Source organism: Hippoglossus stenolepis, chromosome 10, assembly GCF_022539355.2.
Source record: "Hippoglossus stenolepis isolate QCI-W04-F060 chromosome 10, HSTE1.2, whole genome shotgun sequence".
Lineage (NCBI taxonomy): Eukaryota > Metazoa > Chordata > Actinopteri > Pleuronectiformes > Pleuronectidae > Hippoglossus > Hippoglossus stenolepis.
This window is the reverse complement of record NC_061492.1, coordinates 23,314,100-23,327,511: the sequence shown is the minus strand read 5'-3', so window position 1 is coordinate 23,327,511 and position 13,412 is coordinate 23,314,100. Positions and strand designations below refer to the sequence as shown.

The 13,412-nt window shown below is 44.6% G+C and overlaps 3 protein-coding genes and 1 pseudogene across 4 annotated transcripts in view; 2 read left to right on the top strand and 2 right to left on the bottom strand.

Moving 5' to 3' along the window:
• The window catches only part of LOC118116015 (histone H1), a 311,666-nt gene that overhangs the window by 18,064 nt on the left and 280,190 nt on the right, over window positions 1–13,412 (bottom strand). The gene's annotated exons all lie outside the window — the stretch shown is intronic.
• Window positions 1–13,412, top strand: part of LOC118116027 (histone H1-like) — a 444,527-nt gene that overhangs the window by 168,769 nt on the left and 262,346 nt on the right. The gene's annotated exons all lie outside the window — the stretch shown is intronic.
• Window positions 237–1,045, top strand: LOC118116011 (annotated as a pseudogene).
• LOC118116069 (histone H2B) lies at window positions 12,889–13,294 on the bottom strand. The gene has a single exon (XM_035167380.2). It carries the CDS (start codon window positions 13,284–13,286, stop codon window positions 12,912–12,914), a length of 375 nt encoding a protein of 124 aa, XP_035023271.1. The 5' UTR covers window positions 13,287–13,294; the 3' UTR covers window positions 12,889–12,911.

The following is a 13,412-nucleotide window of genomic DNA, read 5'->3' as shown; positions in this document are numbered from 1 at the left end:
ATATGAAGACAGACAAGTCCGCTACCTGCTTCCTCACTGTCAGCCTCCAGCACCGCTCACCCACTGAGTTTTCACTCGTTTATCAGTGAAGAGAAAACACAAGTGTCTCGGTGTTCACACTGCACACAGGAGCCACGGCTCGACTGAGTCTTCACGGTTCTCATGGTGTGTTCAAGTACCGCCTCCCGATCAGGACTCTTCTACAGTCCGGTCACTCACTCCGATAGTTCCTCGTTGATCTAAACACAAAGAGAAAGATGACAGAAGTCGCTCCAGCTCCAGCTCCAGCTCCAGCTCCAGCCCAAGGCTAAAGCGGCCAAGAAGAAGGTCGTGAAACCGAAGAAGGTCGGTCCCAGCGTCAGTGAGCTCATCGTGAAAGCCGTGTCCGCGTCCAAGGAGCGGAGCGGCGTGTCAGTGGCCGCCCTCAAGAAGGCTCTGGCTGCCGGAGGCTACGATGGAGGAAGAACAATGCCCGCGTCAACAACACCATCAAGAAGCTGGTGGTCAACGAGACCCTGGTCCAGACCAAGGGAACCGGGGCCACTGGCTCGTTCAAGATGAGCAAGAAGGTGGAGACCAAGGTCCAGAAGCCGGTGAAGAAGGCCGCTCCCAAAGCGAAGAAGCCCGCCGCCAAGAAACCCGCAGTGGCTAAAAAGCCCAAGTCAGCGGCAGCCAAGAAGCCAGCAGCTGCTAAAAAGTCCCTGAAGAAGGTGAAGAAACCAGCAGCGGCCAAGGAGCCCACCAAGAGCCCCAAGAAGGTGGCGAAGAGTACCACGAAAGCGGCGAAGAGCCCCAAGAAAGTGGTGAAGAGCCCCAAGAAGGTAGCGGTGAAGAGCCCCAAGAAGGTGGTGAAAAAGGCCCCTGCACCCAAGAAAGCCCCCGCGAAGAAGGTCGCCAAACCCAAAGTGAAGAGGACAGCAGCCAAGAAGAAGTGAGATGTCCTCACTGTGAAACATGTCCATCCTGGTAAAAGGCTCTTTTAAGAGCCACACACGTCTATCCACAAAGAGCTGCTTCCTCATCAATCATCATCACTGTCAATAAATATGTAGAGACAGAGTTCTTAACTAAAGGGAGTCAAGTTATATAGAAAGATATTAAATATGTATTTCTTACAATGTCAAGAAGAAGTTATTTCATATCAAAACATCAAATACTATCATGTAATAGAAAACACTTCTTTAGACTCTGATTGAAGGAGAAGCAGACTACTACTGACATACACACATACACCATGTAACATGATTTCAGCTTTACATCATACTTCTTAAAGTGTTCCTTTGTTATATTTATCATAGTTTCCTTGTGTCTTTAATTGCTAAATATATAAGTGACAACTTAAAAAATGTTTATACATATAAACACATGCATAATAAAGAGTAAAGTAATGAGGTTGTGGGTGAGCAGGTTAGAAAAATGACCATTTCAGCGATGTAAACATATGTTTACTTTTAGATTGTTTGATTGTGATATGTGATCCTGACAGACTCATCACATTCATTATATATATTCAATTGTATTTCTATAGCTCAGTATCACGACATCTCAGGGCATTTTACAGAGACCTTTCCCTTTAACAGAAAGAAACTTCGAGAACCAGACTCAGTGTGGCGGCCATCTGCCTCGACCGGTTGGGGTGACAGCGGAGAAATGAGGGAGAGAGGAGACCCTGTGTGATCAAAGGATTCACAGCATCTTCCTCACACTGAGCACTCATGCTCCCCGAGGGGCGGCTCTGGGAGAAGATGTAGTAACATCAGGGAGTCAAGAGATGGCGATACTCTCCAAATATTTGAACCGGAACAACGTCCACTACCAGTTCAATCAATCAATCAATCAAATTTTATTTGTATAGCCCATATTCACAAATCACAATTTGTCTCATAGGGCTTTAACATGGTGTGACATCCTCTGCCCTTAACCCTCAACAAGAGTAAGGAAAAACTACCTAAAAACCCTTTTAACAGGGAAAAAAGAAGGTAGAAACCTCAGAGAGAGCCACATGTGAGGGATCCCTCTCCCAGGACGGACAGAAGTGCAATGGATGTCAAGTGTAAAGGAGAACATCAGAAAGATAAAGGTTTTAGCAACATTGATTAGGGTAAACATTTTGAAGTATAACTGAAGGTCAGTGATTTGGTGGATTAATGTCATTAATGGTCAACTCTCCTACATGTCCTGTCAGAAGCTATGTTTTCCAGTAGCTGTTCTGAGTCATAAAAATGAGCTCTGTAGCAGCATCAACTTGATCAGTGGCTGTCATTAAACTAAAGTATTGATGAACTGTCATCAGACACTGCAACACCAACAGAGGGAAAGTCACATGGTTAAATTTACTCACGTTTATCTCAGATTTATGATTAAAACACAAAGTTAATTTCTTTCCTGCAAGTACCAGTAGATCTTCTTTGAAAGTAAATCTAAGTAACCCCTACCTGACGGTTGATTTTTCAATCTTGGCTACAAATATTTTTTAATGATGAATGTAATGAAGGGTCAGGAGGGAATCTCCAATAGTGAAAGAGTAAAACAGCATAGGAGTGATCATATAAGTGCAGATAAGGAACAGAAGTCAAGCACAAGCAATGTCACAACATAATCTAATAATATACAAATTATAATCCATTTTCTGAGCTAACTGAGATAAAGAGGAATTGGGGGGGTCTTTAAAATAATATTATTAAGGTGAGTGAGCTGCAATTTCAGTGACTGTAGTCATCACTTATAACTGATGTTGTGTTTCATTGTACTATGACACTGGTTGTAAATATTAGACTTTGTTTAGAAGCTCGTGTGATAATTAGCAGGTTATTAGCTTCGCCCAGGAGTTCCTGAGCTGAGTGACTGGGCAGGTGTGTACCACAGCTCATATGCTACATCTTGTCATTTATGTTAGTGCCTGTTTGTTTAGTCAAATGTAAAGTTTGAATATAGCCTGCCATAAAACGATATCACGTGCATGCACTGCTCCCTTGTGGTCAATTCGTGGCATAACATCACTACGTTAAGAAATGATCGATAATGTTTACTTCCTCATTTAATCAATCATGTGTTTGTGGAATATCAGATGTTTTTCTTCACTGATTTTACTGCAACTCTCTTAGATGTTTAATGACTGAATCATCTGAATAAGCTAATTGTTAACAAATGATACATGATCAACAGAACCTGTATAAAGGAGGCCTATCCGCAGCGCATCGCGGAGGTGCGCGCTGAGCACAGGAACGCGAGAGCGCGCGCTGCACACCTGCGGTGGGATCGCGCATTCAGCTGAGGTGGAGTGCGGAGTGTAGCGGAGTGTAGCGCGCGGAGAATAACACTGTGTGTTATTAGTTGTTTCAGTTAAGTTGGTTAGAGTTCGTTATTAGTTAACATGCACTGCTGGGGCTGCACGGTCAGTGCGAGTGCAGCGCATTATCTGCTTCATTGTATATCTGGGTGCCTTTTCTACTGTTTTATATTTATATCTGTAATGGGGTCAATCCTTAATAAAAAGCTTTAGCTAAAACAGGATAGTTTTAGCAGTGTTACTTTACCAGTTATGCTTACATGTCATTGTAGATATAAAATCACAGCTCTAATTAACCTGACAGGACGGCGATGCCTATAGGATGAGGGGAGTTGGCGAAGTTTATTTAGGGACCCCGTAGTCTCCCTCTCTCTCTCTCTCTCTCTCTCTCTCTCTCTGCACTGCCGGTCCTGTGAGGAAGTGTAGCGTGGGCGCAGCAGGTGTGGACGCCAATTGTTTGTTGCGAGCCCAGCGTACAGCGGTGTGTGTGTGCGCGCGCCCGTGTGTGTGAGAGACGGCATCAGCGTCGCCATACAGGCACGCTGTAATAATCTCCACTCAGCGTGTACACACAAACTAATGGGAACGATACTTGTAAGTAATGCGCCGGAACATTTATCCAGAGTCTATACTATTGTGTCTGTGACATTAAGTGTAATTTTCCTTTCCTGTTTTAGTACTTGTCATCACGACAATAAGGACGGCGTGGGTCTCTGCTTTACTTTAATGAATTGAAGGTATGGCATAACGATGTGTTTTATATTTGTAAATGTTTTTAAACATATTGATAAACTTGTTTAATAATTGTGTGACCTAATATGACATGTTTGTTTCATAGGGCTGCCTTCAGGCAGAATATTTACGGTCACTGTTTTTTCCCACATTTAGATTTCATTTAGATTATTTGGCCTTGTTTAGATTTAGTTTCTTTTTGATTAATTGGTTTGATTTCTGGTTTCTTTGTTCATTTTATTTTGTTCTTTGTTCTATGGGTAATGTGCAATATGGTTGACGGGTACTGTGCAATCCTGGTTTAATGGCTTGAATATTGGTGAGTTATTGGCTCTGTAAACTAGAGGCCCTCTTCTGTTATTTCAGTGTATAATATCGCTTGCAGTGATAATCCACTGGTGCAATCACACCAGTATTGGGATTCTTAAAGTGTGCTGTTTGTTTTATGCATGATATTTTAGCTTTGTTAAATTGGGTCTGGAGCCTTTAATTTCTCTCTTTTTAATCTGTTATTTATATCAAGTATAGGCCAGTACTCCCTACATTGCACATGATCCTGTGCTGTTTGATCAGTCTTTTTAAATCCTTTGTCCAACTTGAATAAATTGTCTATTTCTGGAATCATCAGCCTCCCGTCCCGTTTATTCTGGATATATGTGGTGAACCCGATTGGCATTCAACTGTCGCACTAAACTTATGACCACTACAGAATTGGCGTTGTTGGCAGGATTGGAGGCTGAATATACAATTTTTATTTTTATTTTCAATATTTTTTTATTGTGTTTGTTTTTTTTGGGGGGGCCCTATTGATTAGTAGAAACTAGGCCAGAGTGGGAAAAGACAGTGGCTGGTCTACAGGTGAAGAGGACCACGGGCTGATTTGAAGATCTCTCAACATACTGACTGTTCATTGGGAGGATGGAAGAAGTACAGGCCCTTATGGAGCAGCTGCAACAGCTGAAAACAGCCAATGAACAGTTGAGAGAGCAGTTGCAGAACCAATCAGAGTTACCTGAACCAGTTCCAGGGTCATCCACTACTTCTCCTAATGTGGTTCCAGCAGGCAGCCTAGCCTGTGATGCAACCAACCTCCGTTATGTTTATGTACATATAGAGCGTAAATGCCCCATGTTCACTGGTAAAATGTCAGTTGATCTGTTAACAGTTGAACAATGGATTGAAGAGGTACGTAGATGTCTGGAGGTTCGACATATGCCAGTACTTGAACAGTTGCTGTTTATCACAGACCATTTAGATGGAGGTGCCAAGTCAGAGATAAATTTTCACTCTCGTGCCGACAGAAGTACTCCTGAAAAAATCTTTCGGATTTTAAGAGAAAACTATAGTTGCGCTCAGTCCTATGTTGCGGCACAGTTACAGTTTTTCCAACGTACTCAGCGTGAGGGTGAATTTTTGCGTGATTACTCGCATGCCCTTAAGTCCTTAATGGATTTAGCTATACGTAAAATGCCTGGTGGTATCCCCAACTCTGATGTCTTGTTGCGTGATCAGTTTATTGAACATGTGCTTGATGATATGTTGCGTAGAGAGTTGAAGCAGCATGTGGTCCAACAACCAAGTATTCCTTTCGTAAACCTTCGGGCTATTGCTATTAGGTGGGCAGAAACAAGTAGACAGGGAGGTAAAATTAGACCTCGGGTCTACTCTTGTGACACATACTCCCAGGCAGTGGATAGTTCTGAGGGTAGCACAAATGCGGTCACTGCTAGCTCTAATGATGAAATGGCAGAGATAAAAGATGCCTTCGCAAACAACAAGCTCAATTAGATACTATTATGAAGCATGTCACTGCCCAGTCCTCTCAGCCTACTCAGAGCCCTGTAGCCCTGACCCAAGCTAAGCAGTTACGATTTCCAACAGATGGCAAACTAATTTGTCACCGTTGTAATAGAGCAGGCCACATAGCCAGGTTCTGTAGGGTAAACCTAACTGCTACTACAACCCGTGAAGGATCTGTTTATGAAGTGGGGGTGCACAGACAGGTAGGGGGAGGGGGTTCTGATTCTCAGCCATCGGGAAACTAGACCCCTCTGGTGCAGAGAGCCAGGCATCAGAAAAGGGTTTTGTGAGCTCACCTGAAGACCAAATGGATGATCACTCTCGACTTATAGGAGATTGCCCAGTTGTGAAAATCAACATGGGGGGTGTGGTGGTGTCCTGCCTTTTGGATACCGGGTCAATGGTAACCACGATCAGAGAAAGCTTCTTTGAGAAACACTTCAGGTCGCAGGGTGTTGGGCTTCTAAAGACATGTCACTGGTTACGTCTTAAGGCAGCCAATGGACTAAAAATCCCTTATCTAGGATATATGGAGCTCAATGTGACTGTTTTGGGTAAAACCCTCTCTCAAATGGGCGTGCTAGTTGTAGAGGACCCCCTAGATGAGCCCACACCACAGCAGCAGGCAGTATCTGGCCTCTTGGGAATGAACATCATTCGCCACTGTTACCGTCTGCTTTTTGAACAGTATGGACCTCGTCTTTTTGAGTCACCTGTCCTACAAGCTGCTAGTAAGGAGTGGAAAGAAACTCTTTCCATGTGTCATCGCATTGAGGCTTTGAACACACAGGGGTGCTTGGGTATAGCCAAAGTCCATGGTCGAGCTGTTCGCGTTCCTGCTGGTTCCCTGAAATGGATACGCACTTCCTGTCCCTGCACTTTCAACACCACCCTCCCATTAGTGCTCCTGGAACCCCTAGCAAAAGGAAATCCTCTCCCAGCAGGTGCCCTTGTATCTGCAGCCCTTCTTTCTGTCCACCAGGGCAAGGTGGAAATTCCTGTAGTCAATGTGGGAACTGAAGATGTTTGGCTGCAACCTCATACACAGCTGGGTGAGCTGCACGTGGTTGACCTGCCAAAATCAAAGAGCTCTATCCTTATCAGGGAAATAGACGACCAGAACACGCTAGCAGTGATTCAGGAGGTGACTGCCGTGAGCCCCCCGGCCATTGATCTGTCTAGGCTGTCATGGCCTAGCCTTTCCTCTGAGCAGACGAAACAATGTATAGAGCTTTTGCAGAAGCATATCACAGTTTTTAGTCAAGGAGAGGGAGACCTGGGATGTACCACGCTGGTAGAGCATGAAATTCCTATAGTGGATGACACCCCAGTTAGGCAACGCCACCTATAGGCTCCGGTCACAGTATGAGCAAGTCAAAACTCACATTCAGGAGTTGTTGGACAGAGGGGTTGTACGCGCAAGCTGCAGCCCATACTCCTCGCCGATCGTGGTAGTTTTTAAAAACTGGAGAAATTCGCTTGTGTGTGGACTATAGGTTGCTCAATGCCAAAACAAGGAAGGATGATTATCCGCTGCCCGAATCGAAGAATCTTTGGATGCCCTCACAGGCGCTCAGTGGTTTTCAACATTGATCTTGCAAGCGGCTACAACCAAGTACCCATGGCAGAAAAGGACAAAGCAAAGACTGCTTTTTGCACCCCTTTCGGACTCTTTGAGTTTAATCGGATGCCGTTTGGGTTATGTAATGCCCCTAGTACGTTTCAAAGGTTGATGGAGAGGATCTTTGGAGACCAAAGTTTTCAGTCCTTGCTTTTATATCTGGACGACATTGTTATTTTTTCACAAACTTTTGACCAGCATCTCCAACGTCTTGAGTTGGTGCTAACTCGTCTCAAAGAGTACCATCTGAAATTGAAGCTAAGTAAATGTCACTTTTTTCAATCTGAGGTTAAATACCTGGGTCATGTCATCTCAGCATCTGGCGTTGCCACTGACCCTTCTAAGATTAGTGCAGTGGCTGAATGGGCACAACCCACTACTTGTACAGAGCTTCAATCATTTTTGGGATTCGCATCCTATTATCGCCGCTTTGTGGAAGGTTTTGCGAGGTATGCTGCTCCCCTCCACCGGTTGGTGGCCGAAATGGATGGCACCAAGAAGAAACGCAGAACCCTTGGGAAAGCCATTATAGGCGACCGTTGGAGTAATGAGTGTGAAAATGCTTTCCAAACACTCAAGAGACTGCTTGTGACCGCGCCAGTTCTGGGATATGCTGACTTCACCAAACCCTTTGTCCTTGAAATCGATGCTAGCCATGCTGGACTTGGTGCTGTGTTATCCCAGGACCATGATGGAAAACGGCGACCAATTGCTTTTGCAAGCAGAGGCCTGAGGCCCACGGAAAGAAACATGTCCAACTACAGCTCCAGAAAGCTAGAATTCCTGGCCCTTAAATGGGCGGTGACCCAAAAATTCCGAGAGTATCTGCTTGGACAGAAATTTGTAGTGTTCACTGATAACAACCCCCTCAGCTACCTGCAGTCAGCTAAACTGGGGGCAGTGGAGCAAAGGTGGGCATCGGAGTTGGCAGTTTTTGATTTTGAGATCAAGTACTGCCCAGGACCAACCAATCGCAATGCAGATGCTTTGTCACGCCAGTTGCACTCTCAGAGCACATCACTTTTATTCCCCGGCTTGAAGGTGCCGCTAGAAGTCCACGAACCAGCAAAAGTCTTACTTGAAAGTGCCCACGCCATGGCTGCAACCTGCCAAGCGATAGCTGCTTTCCCATCACGGCCCAAAGCTGACCTAATTGCTCTACAGGCCACAGATCCAGTAATCGGTACCTTCCTACAATATTGGAAGAGGGGCACACCTCCAACTAAACAAGAAATGGCCAATGCTGGTAGAGGCGTAAAGAAGCTGGTGCAGCAGTGGTCCAAAATAAAGTCAAAGGATGGTGTCCTATACCGTCAAATACAGCTACCAAGGGAAGGACAAGTGGTGTTCCAACTCCTGCTGCCTCAATGCCTGCATGGAGAGGTACTTAAAAGCCTTCACGATGACCAGGGCCACCAAGGCATTGAGCGTACTAACAGTCTGGTGAGGCAGAGGTGTTTTTGGCCATTTATGGGAAGTGACATTGATAGATACTGTCGGGAGTGTAACCGGTGCACACTGGCTAAAGTAGTACAACCAAAAGTCCGTACATTCAGGGGGAGTCTGTTAGCCTCTAAACCATTGGAAGTCATTGCCATCGATTTCACTGTATTGGATAAGGCCAGTGATGGAAGAGAGAACGTGCTGGTGGTCACGGATGTGTTTTCAAAGTTTTCCCAAGCATTCCCGACACCAGACCAGCGGGCCAGTACAGTAGCCCGTGTGTTGACTGAAAAGTGGTTCTACATTTATGGCGTACCCAAACGCATCCACAGTGATCAGGGAAAGTGTTTTGAAGGGGACCTTTTGAAAAGACTGTGTCAACTGTATGGAATAGAGAAAAGTAGAACCACACCTTATCACCCCGAGGGCAATGGACAATGTGAAAGATTTAATCGAACATTGCATGACTTGTTGCGCACCCTCCCCCAGGAAAAGAAGAAAAAATGGCCAAAATACCTACCTCAGGTTCTTTATGCATATAATACCACAGAGCACCAATCAACTGGTTATTCACCATATGAGCTGATGTTTGGCCAGAAGGCACAACTACCTGTGGATTTCCTGTTGGGCGCATCACAGGAGGAACCCACGTCTAGATCGGCAGAGGATTGGATGGATGAACATCAAAATCATCTGAGTTCAGTCTATCTTCATGTTAAGGAACGACTCCAGCAAGCAGCAGAACAGAGGAACAGACACTATCAGCCAAACGCAACTTCTCTTATCGCTCCTGGAACCCTGGTCTACAGGAAAAGTCACCCCATAGGACGCCACAAAATTCAGGATGCCTGGGATCCAGCTGTGTATGTGGTGGTGAAAAACATGGATAAAGAAGGAAGGGTATATAAAATATGCCCCAGAGATGGTGCTGGCCCAGAAAAGAATCTTAACAGGTCAGAACTTAGGGTTTTACCGACCGCCACCATCAATAGGCCCATGACCCAAAACCAACCGGTACCTGATCCAGGCCTGGTCGATGATCCACTGGATTTTAATAAAGACGACCAAGACAATGACTCAGGTGGGGTCGTAATCACCATGGAACCTGAGTGGTGTAGAGTTCAGGCCCCCTCCCTCACTCCCTTGAGCTAAATGGTCAAACCATGGGCACAGAATTACATAGCTCTGGCACCCCACTATCCAGTTCAGATCACAGCACCAACCTTTTAACCTTCTGAGGTCAGTAAATGAAACCGTTGATACCTCAGTTAGAACCTTGCAGGTGAGCCACGCTGCAAATCATCACGTTGTTGAGACAGTGTTTAGACCCTGGTTGTAATTTGTCACCGGGACGGTGACCTTTTAAAATTGGGGCCATTGTAATGGGGTCAATCCTTAATAAAAAGCTTTAGCTAAAACAGGATAGTTTTAGCAGTGTTACTTTACCAGTTATGCTTACATGTCATTGTAGATATAAAATCACAGCTCTAATTAACCTGACAGGACGGCGATGCCTATAGGATGAGGGGAGTTGGCGAAGTTTATTTAGGGACACCGTAGTCGCTCTCTCTCTCTCTCTCTCTCTCTCTCTCTCTCTCTCTCTCTCTCTCTCTCTCTGCACTGCCGGTCCTGTGAGGAAGTGTAGCGTGGGCGCAGCAGGTGTGGACGCCAATTGTTTGTTGCGAGCCCAGCGTACAGCTGTGTGTGTGTGTGTGTGTGTGAATTGAAGGTATGGCATAACGATGCGTTTTATATTTGTAAATGTTTTAAAACATTTTGATAAACTTGTTTAATAATTGTGTGACCTAATATGACATGTTTGTTTCATAGGGCTGCCTTCAGGCAGAATATTTACGGTCACTGTTTTTTCCCACATTTAGATTTCATTTAGATTATTTGGCCTTGTTTAGATTTAGTTTCTTTCTGATTAATTGATTTCTGGTTTCTTTGTTCATTTTATTTTGTTCTTTGTTCTATGGGTAATGTGCAATATGGTTGACGGGTACTGTGCAATCCTGGTTTAATGGCTTGAATATTGGTGAGTTATTGGCTCTGTAAACTAGAGGCCCTCTTCTGTTATTTCATTGTATAATATCGTTTGCAGTGATAATCCACTGGTGCAATTACACCAGTATTGGGATTCTTAAAGTGTGCTGTTTGTTTTATGCATGATATTTTAGCTTTGTTAAATTGGGTCTGGAGCCTTTAATTTCTCTCTTTTTAATCTGTTATTTATATCAAGTATAGGCCAGTACTCCCTACATTGCACATGATCCTGTGCTGTTTGATCAGTCTTTTTAAATCCTTTGTCCAACTTGAATAAATTGTCTATTTCTGGAATCATCAGCCTCCCGTCCCGTTTATTCTGGATATATGTGGTGAACCCGATTGGCATTCAACTGTCACACTAAACTTATGACCACTACATATCTGTGGGTTACTCGCTAATATATATATACGGGTAGATAAGGATATATATTGTTCATATGGATATGTGTGCATGCCTGTGTTTTTACGTAGTGTGTATGTTCAGCCTGAATGTTCTTTTGATTGTATAGTCGCAGTGTTTATCCCTTCCATAATTCTTATCATTGTATTTTGTATCATTTCTTCTTGTAGAACCACACGCATTCCCACCCATATTCTGCCTTTCATAGGCATATGTTGTACTGTGCTGTTGCCAAATTAAAGGACTTTAAGAGAGAGAAGTCGTCTGAGCCGTGTTTTAGAAGACACACCTGGAGCAGAGCCTGACTCCTCCTAGTTCCTGGCTAACCCATAAATGGGCAAAAAGGAGGAGCGCGAGTGGAGCTGAGGTGGGCTGGGCGACGACCGACAACTGAGCCACGCCCACAGAGCTCAACGCTACCTGGTTAGCTCAGGCTAAGGAGCTAGGCTACATGCTACCCGCTGTTACTAACTGGTTAGCGCTGCGGTGTTGTTGCCTCGGGGTGCTAGCGGTCGTCACAACGGACTTAACCAGAGGTAAGTTACCCTGAAACTTTACAACAACAAAACCTATTGATTTATCTATTATCATAATCATAGTACATATACTTACATGCCTAAAGTCGTTTTTAATATGTAATTGTGGTAATTTACCTTTTATTTAACACGTCTAATAAACAGATTGAAGCAAGTTAACTACCTCACTGGACCACAGACGTCTTCGACTTTTTTGTCAGGACAAGCAGCCGAACAACAATATTATTATTCATCCGATATGTGACTTAAAACTTCTCCACAGACTCAGGTTGTGTTCAGTGACGGGGATTTGCCTGTTAGCTCAGGTGAAGCCGAGCAGACTACAGGCTAGGAGCTGGAGTGACGAGCAAACGGTGACGTCACCTGTCCATCAAGTGATAATTGTGCACTATGTCAAACCTCTATATCATCTAAATGAGCCAGTTAGGAAAAAACTCACCAGCCTCACAGTTGTCATGAAAGTAGAAATTAGTCATTGAGACTAAAACCGTTTTTTTAACCAGGCTTTAAACAGGTTTAATTCTGCTCTAAAGTCTGGCTTTTTAACATGGGAGTCAATGGGAATTGACTCCTTCTTGGAGCCAGCCTCAAGTGGCCACTCAGTGAACTGTAGCTTTTTGCACTTCCGCATCGGCCTCATCGCTCAGTCCGGTTGTTGCCGCTTAGTCTGTACAGTGTGGATTTCTGAATTCAGTACTTGTGAACTTGTTTTTTAGAAATTACTGCAACAAGAACACATTTCTATTAGTATTCACTCAGGACTAGGACTTAGACACTAAGTAGATATGGAAATGTAAAAGTGATTCTAGTCTTCTGATCTGTATCTTTTCATAATTTAACAGTTGTGTATTACAGCACTGTACAAATACATCAGTCGTTTATATGTGTAACATATTGTCTCTTAAATGATTCAGAGCAAACTATTACTATTCATTACTACTGATGGACATGTCATTAGAGTCAGGACAGTTTGTCTCCATAGAGAAAGTGTGTGGCTCTTAAAAGAGCCGTTGCTTTGATGTGATGTCTCCGCAGAGTTGTTTACTTGGAGCTGGTGTACTTGGTCACGGCCTTGGTGCCCTCAGACACGGCGTGTTTAGCCAGCTCCCCGGGCAGCAGCAGGCGGACGGCGGTCTGAATCTCCCTGGAGGTGATGGTGGAGCGCTTGTTGTAATGAGCCAGACGAGAGGCCTCACCGGCGATGCGCTCGAAGATGTCGCTCACGAAGCAGTTCATGATGCCCATGGCCTTGGAGGAGATCCCAGTGTCGGGGTGGACCTGCTTCAGCACCTTGTACACGTAGATGGCGTAGCTCTCCTTCCTGGACTTTCTCCTCTTCTTTCCGCCCTTACCGGGGGCCTCCGCCACCGCTTTCTTGGAGCCCTTTTTGGGCGCAGGCTTCGCTGGTTCAGGCATCGTCACGATATTATTCGATCATATGAATACAGACGTCAGTGGCCAGGCTGTATTTGAACACATCACATGTAAATCTATCTGTGCCGTTCCCTCTCTGTCATTGGCTGAATGTTGAGCGTCAGTGTA

Bases quoted from the DNA above. Each gene is read 5' to 3' on its own strand.
- LOC118116069 (XM_035167380.2), bottom strand. From the start codon at position 13,286: ATGCCTGAACCAGCGAAGCCTGCGCCCAAAAAGGGCTCCAAGAAAGCG.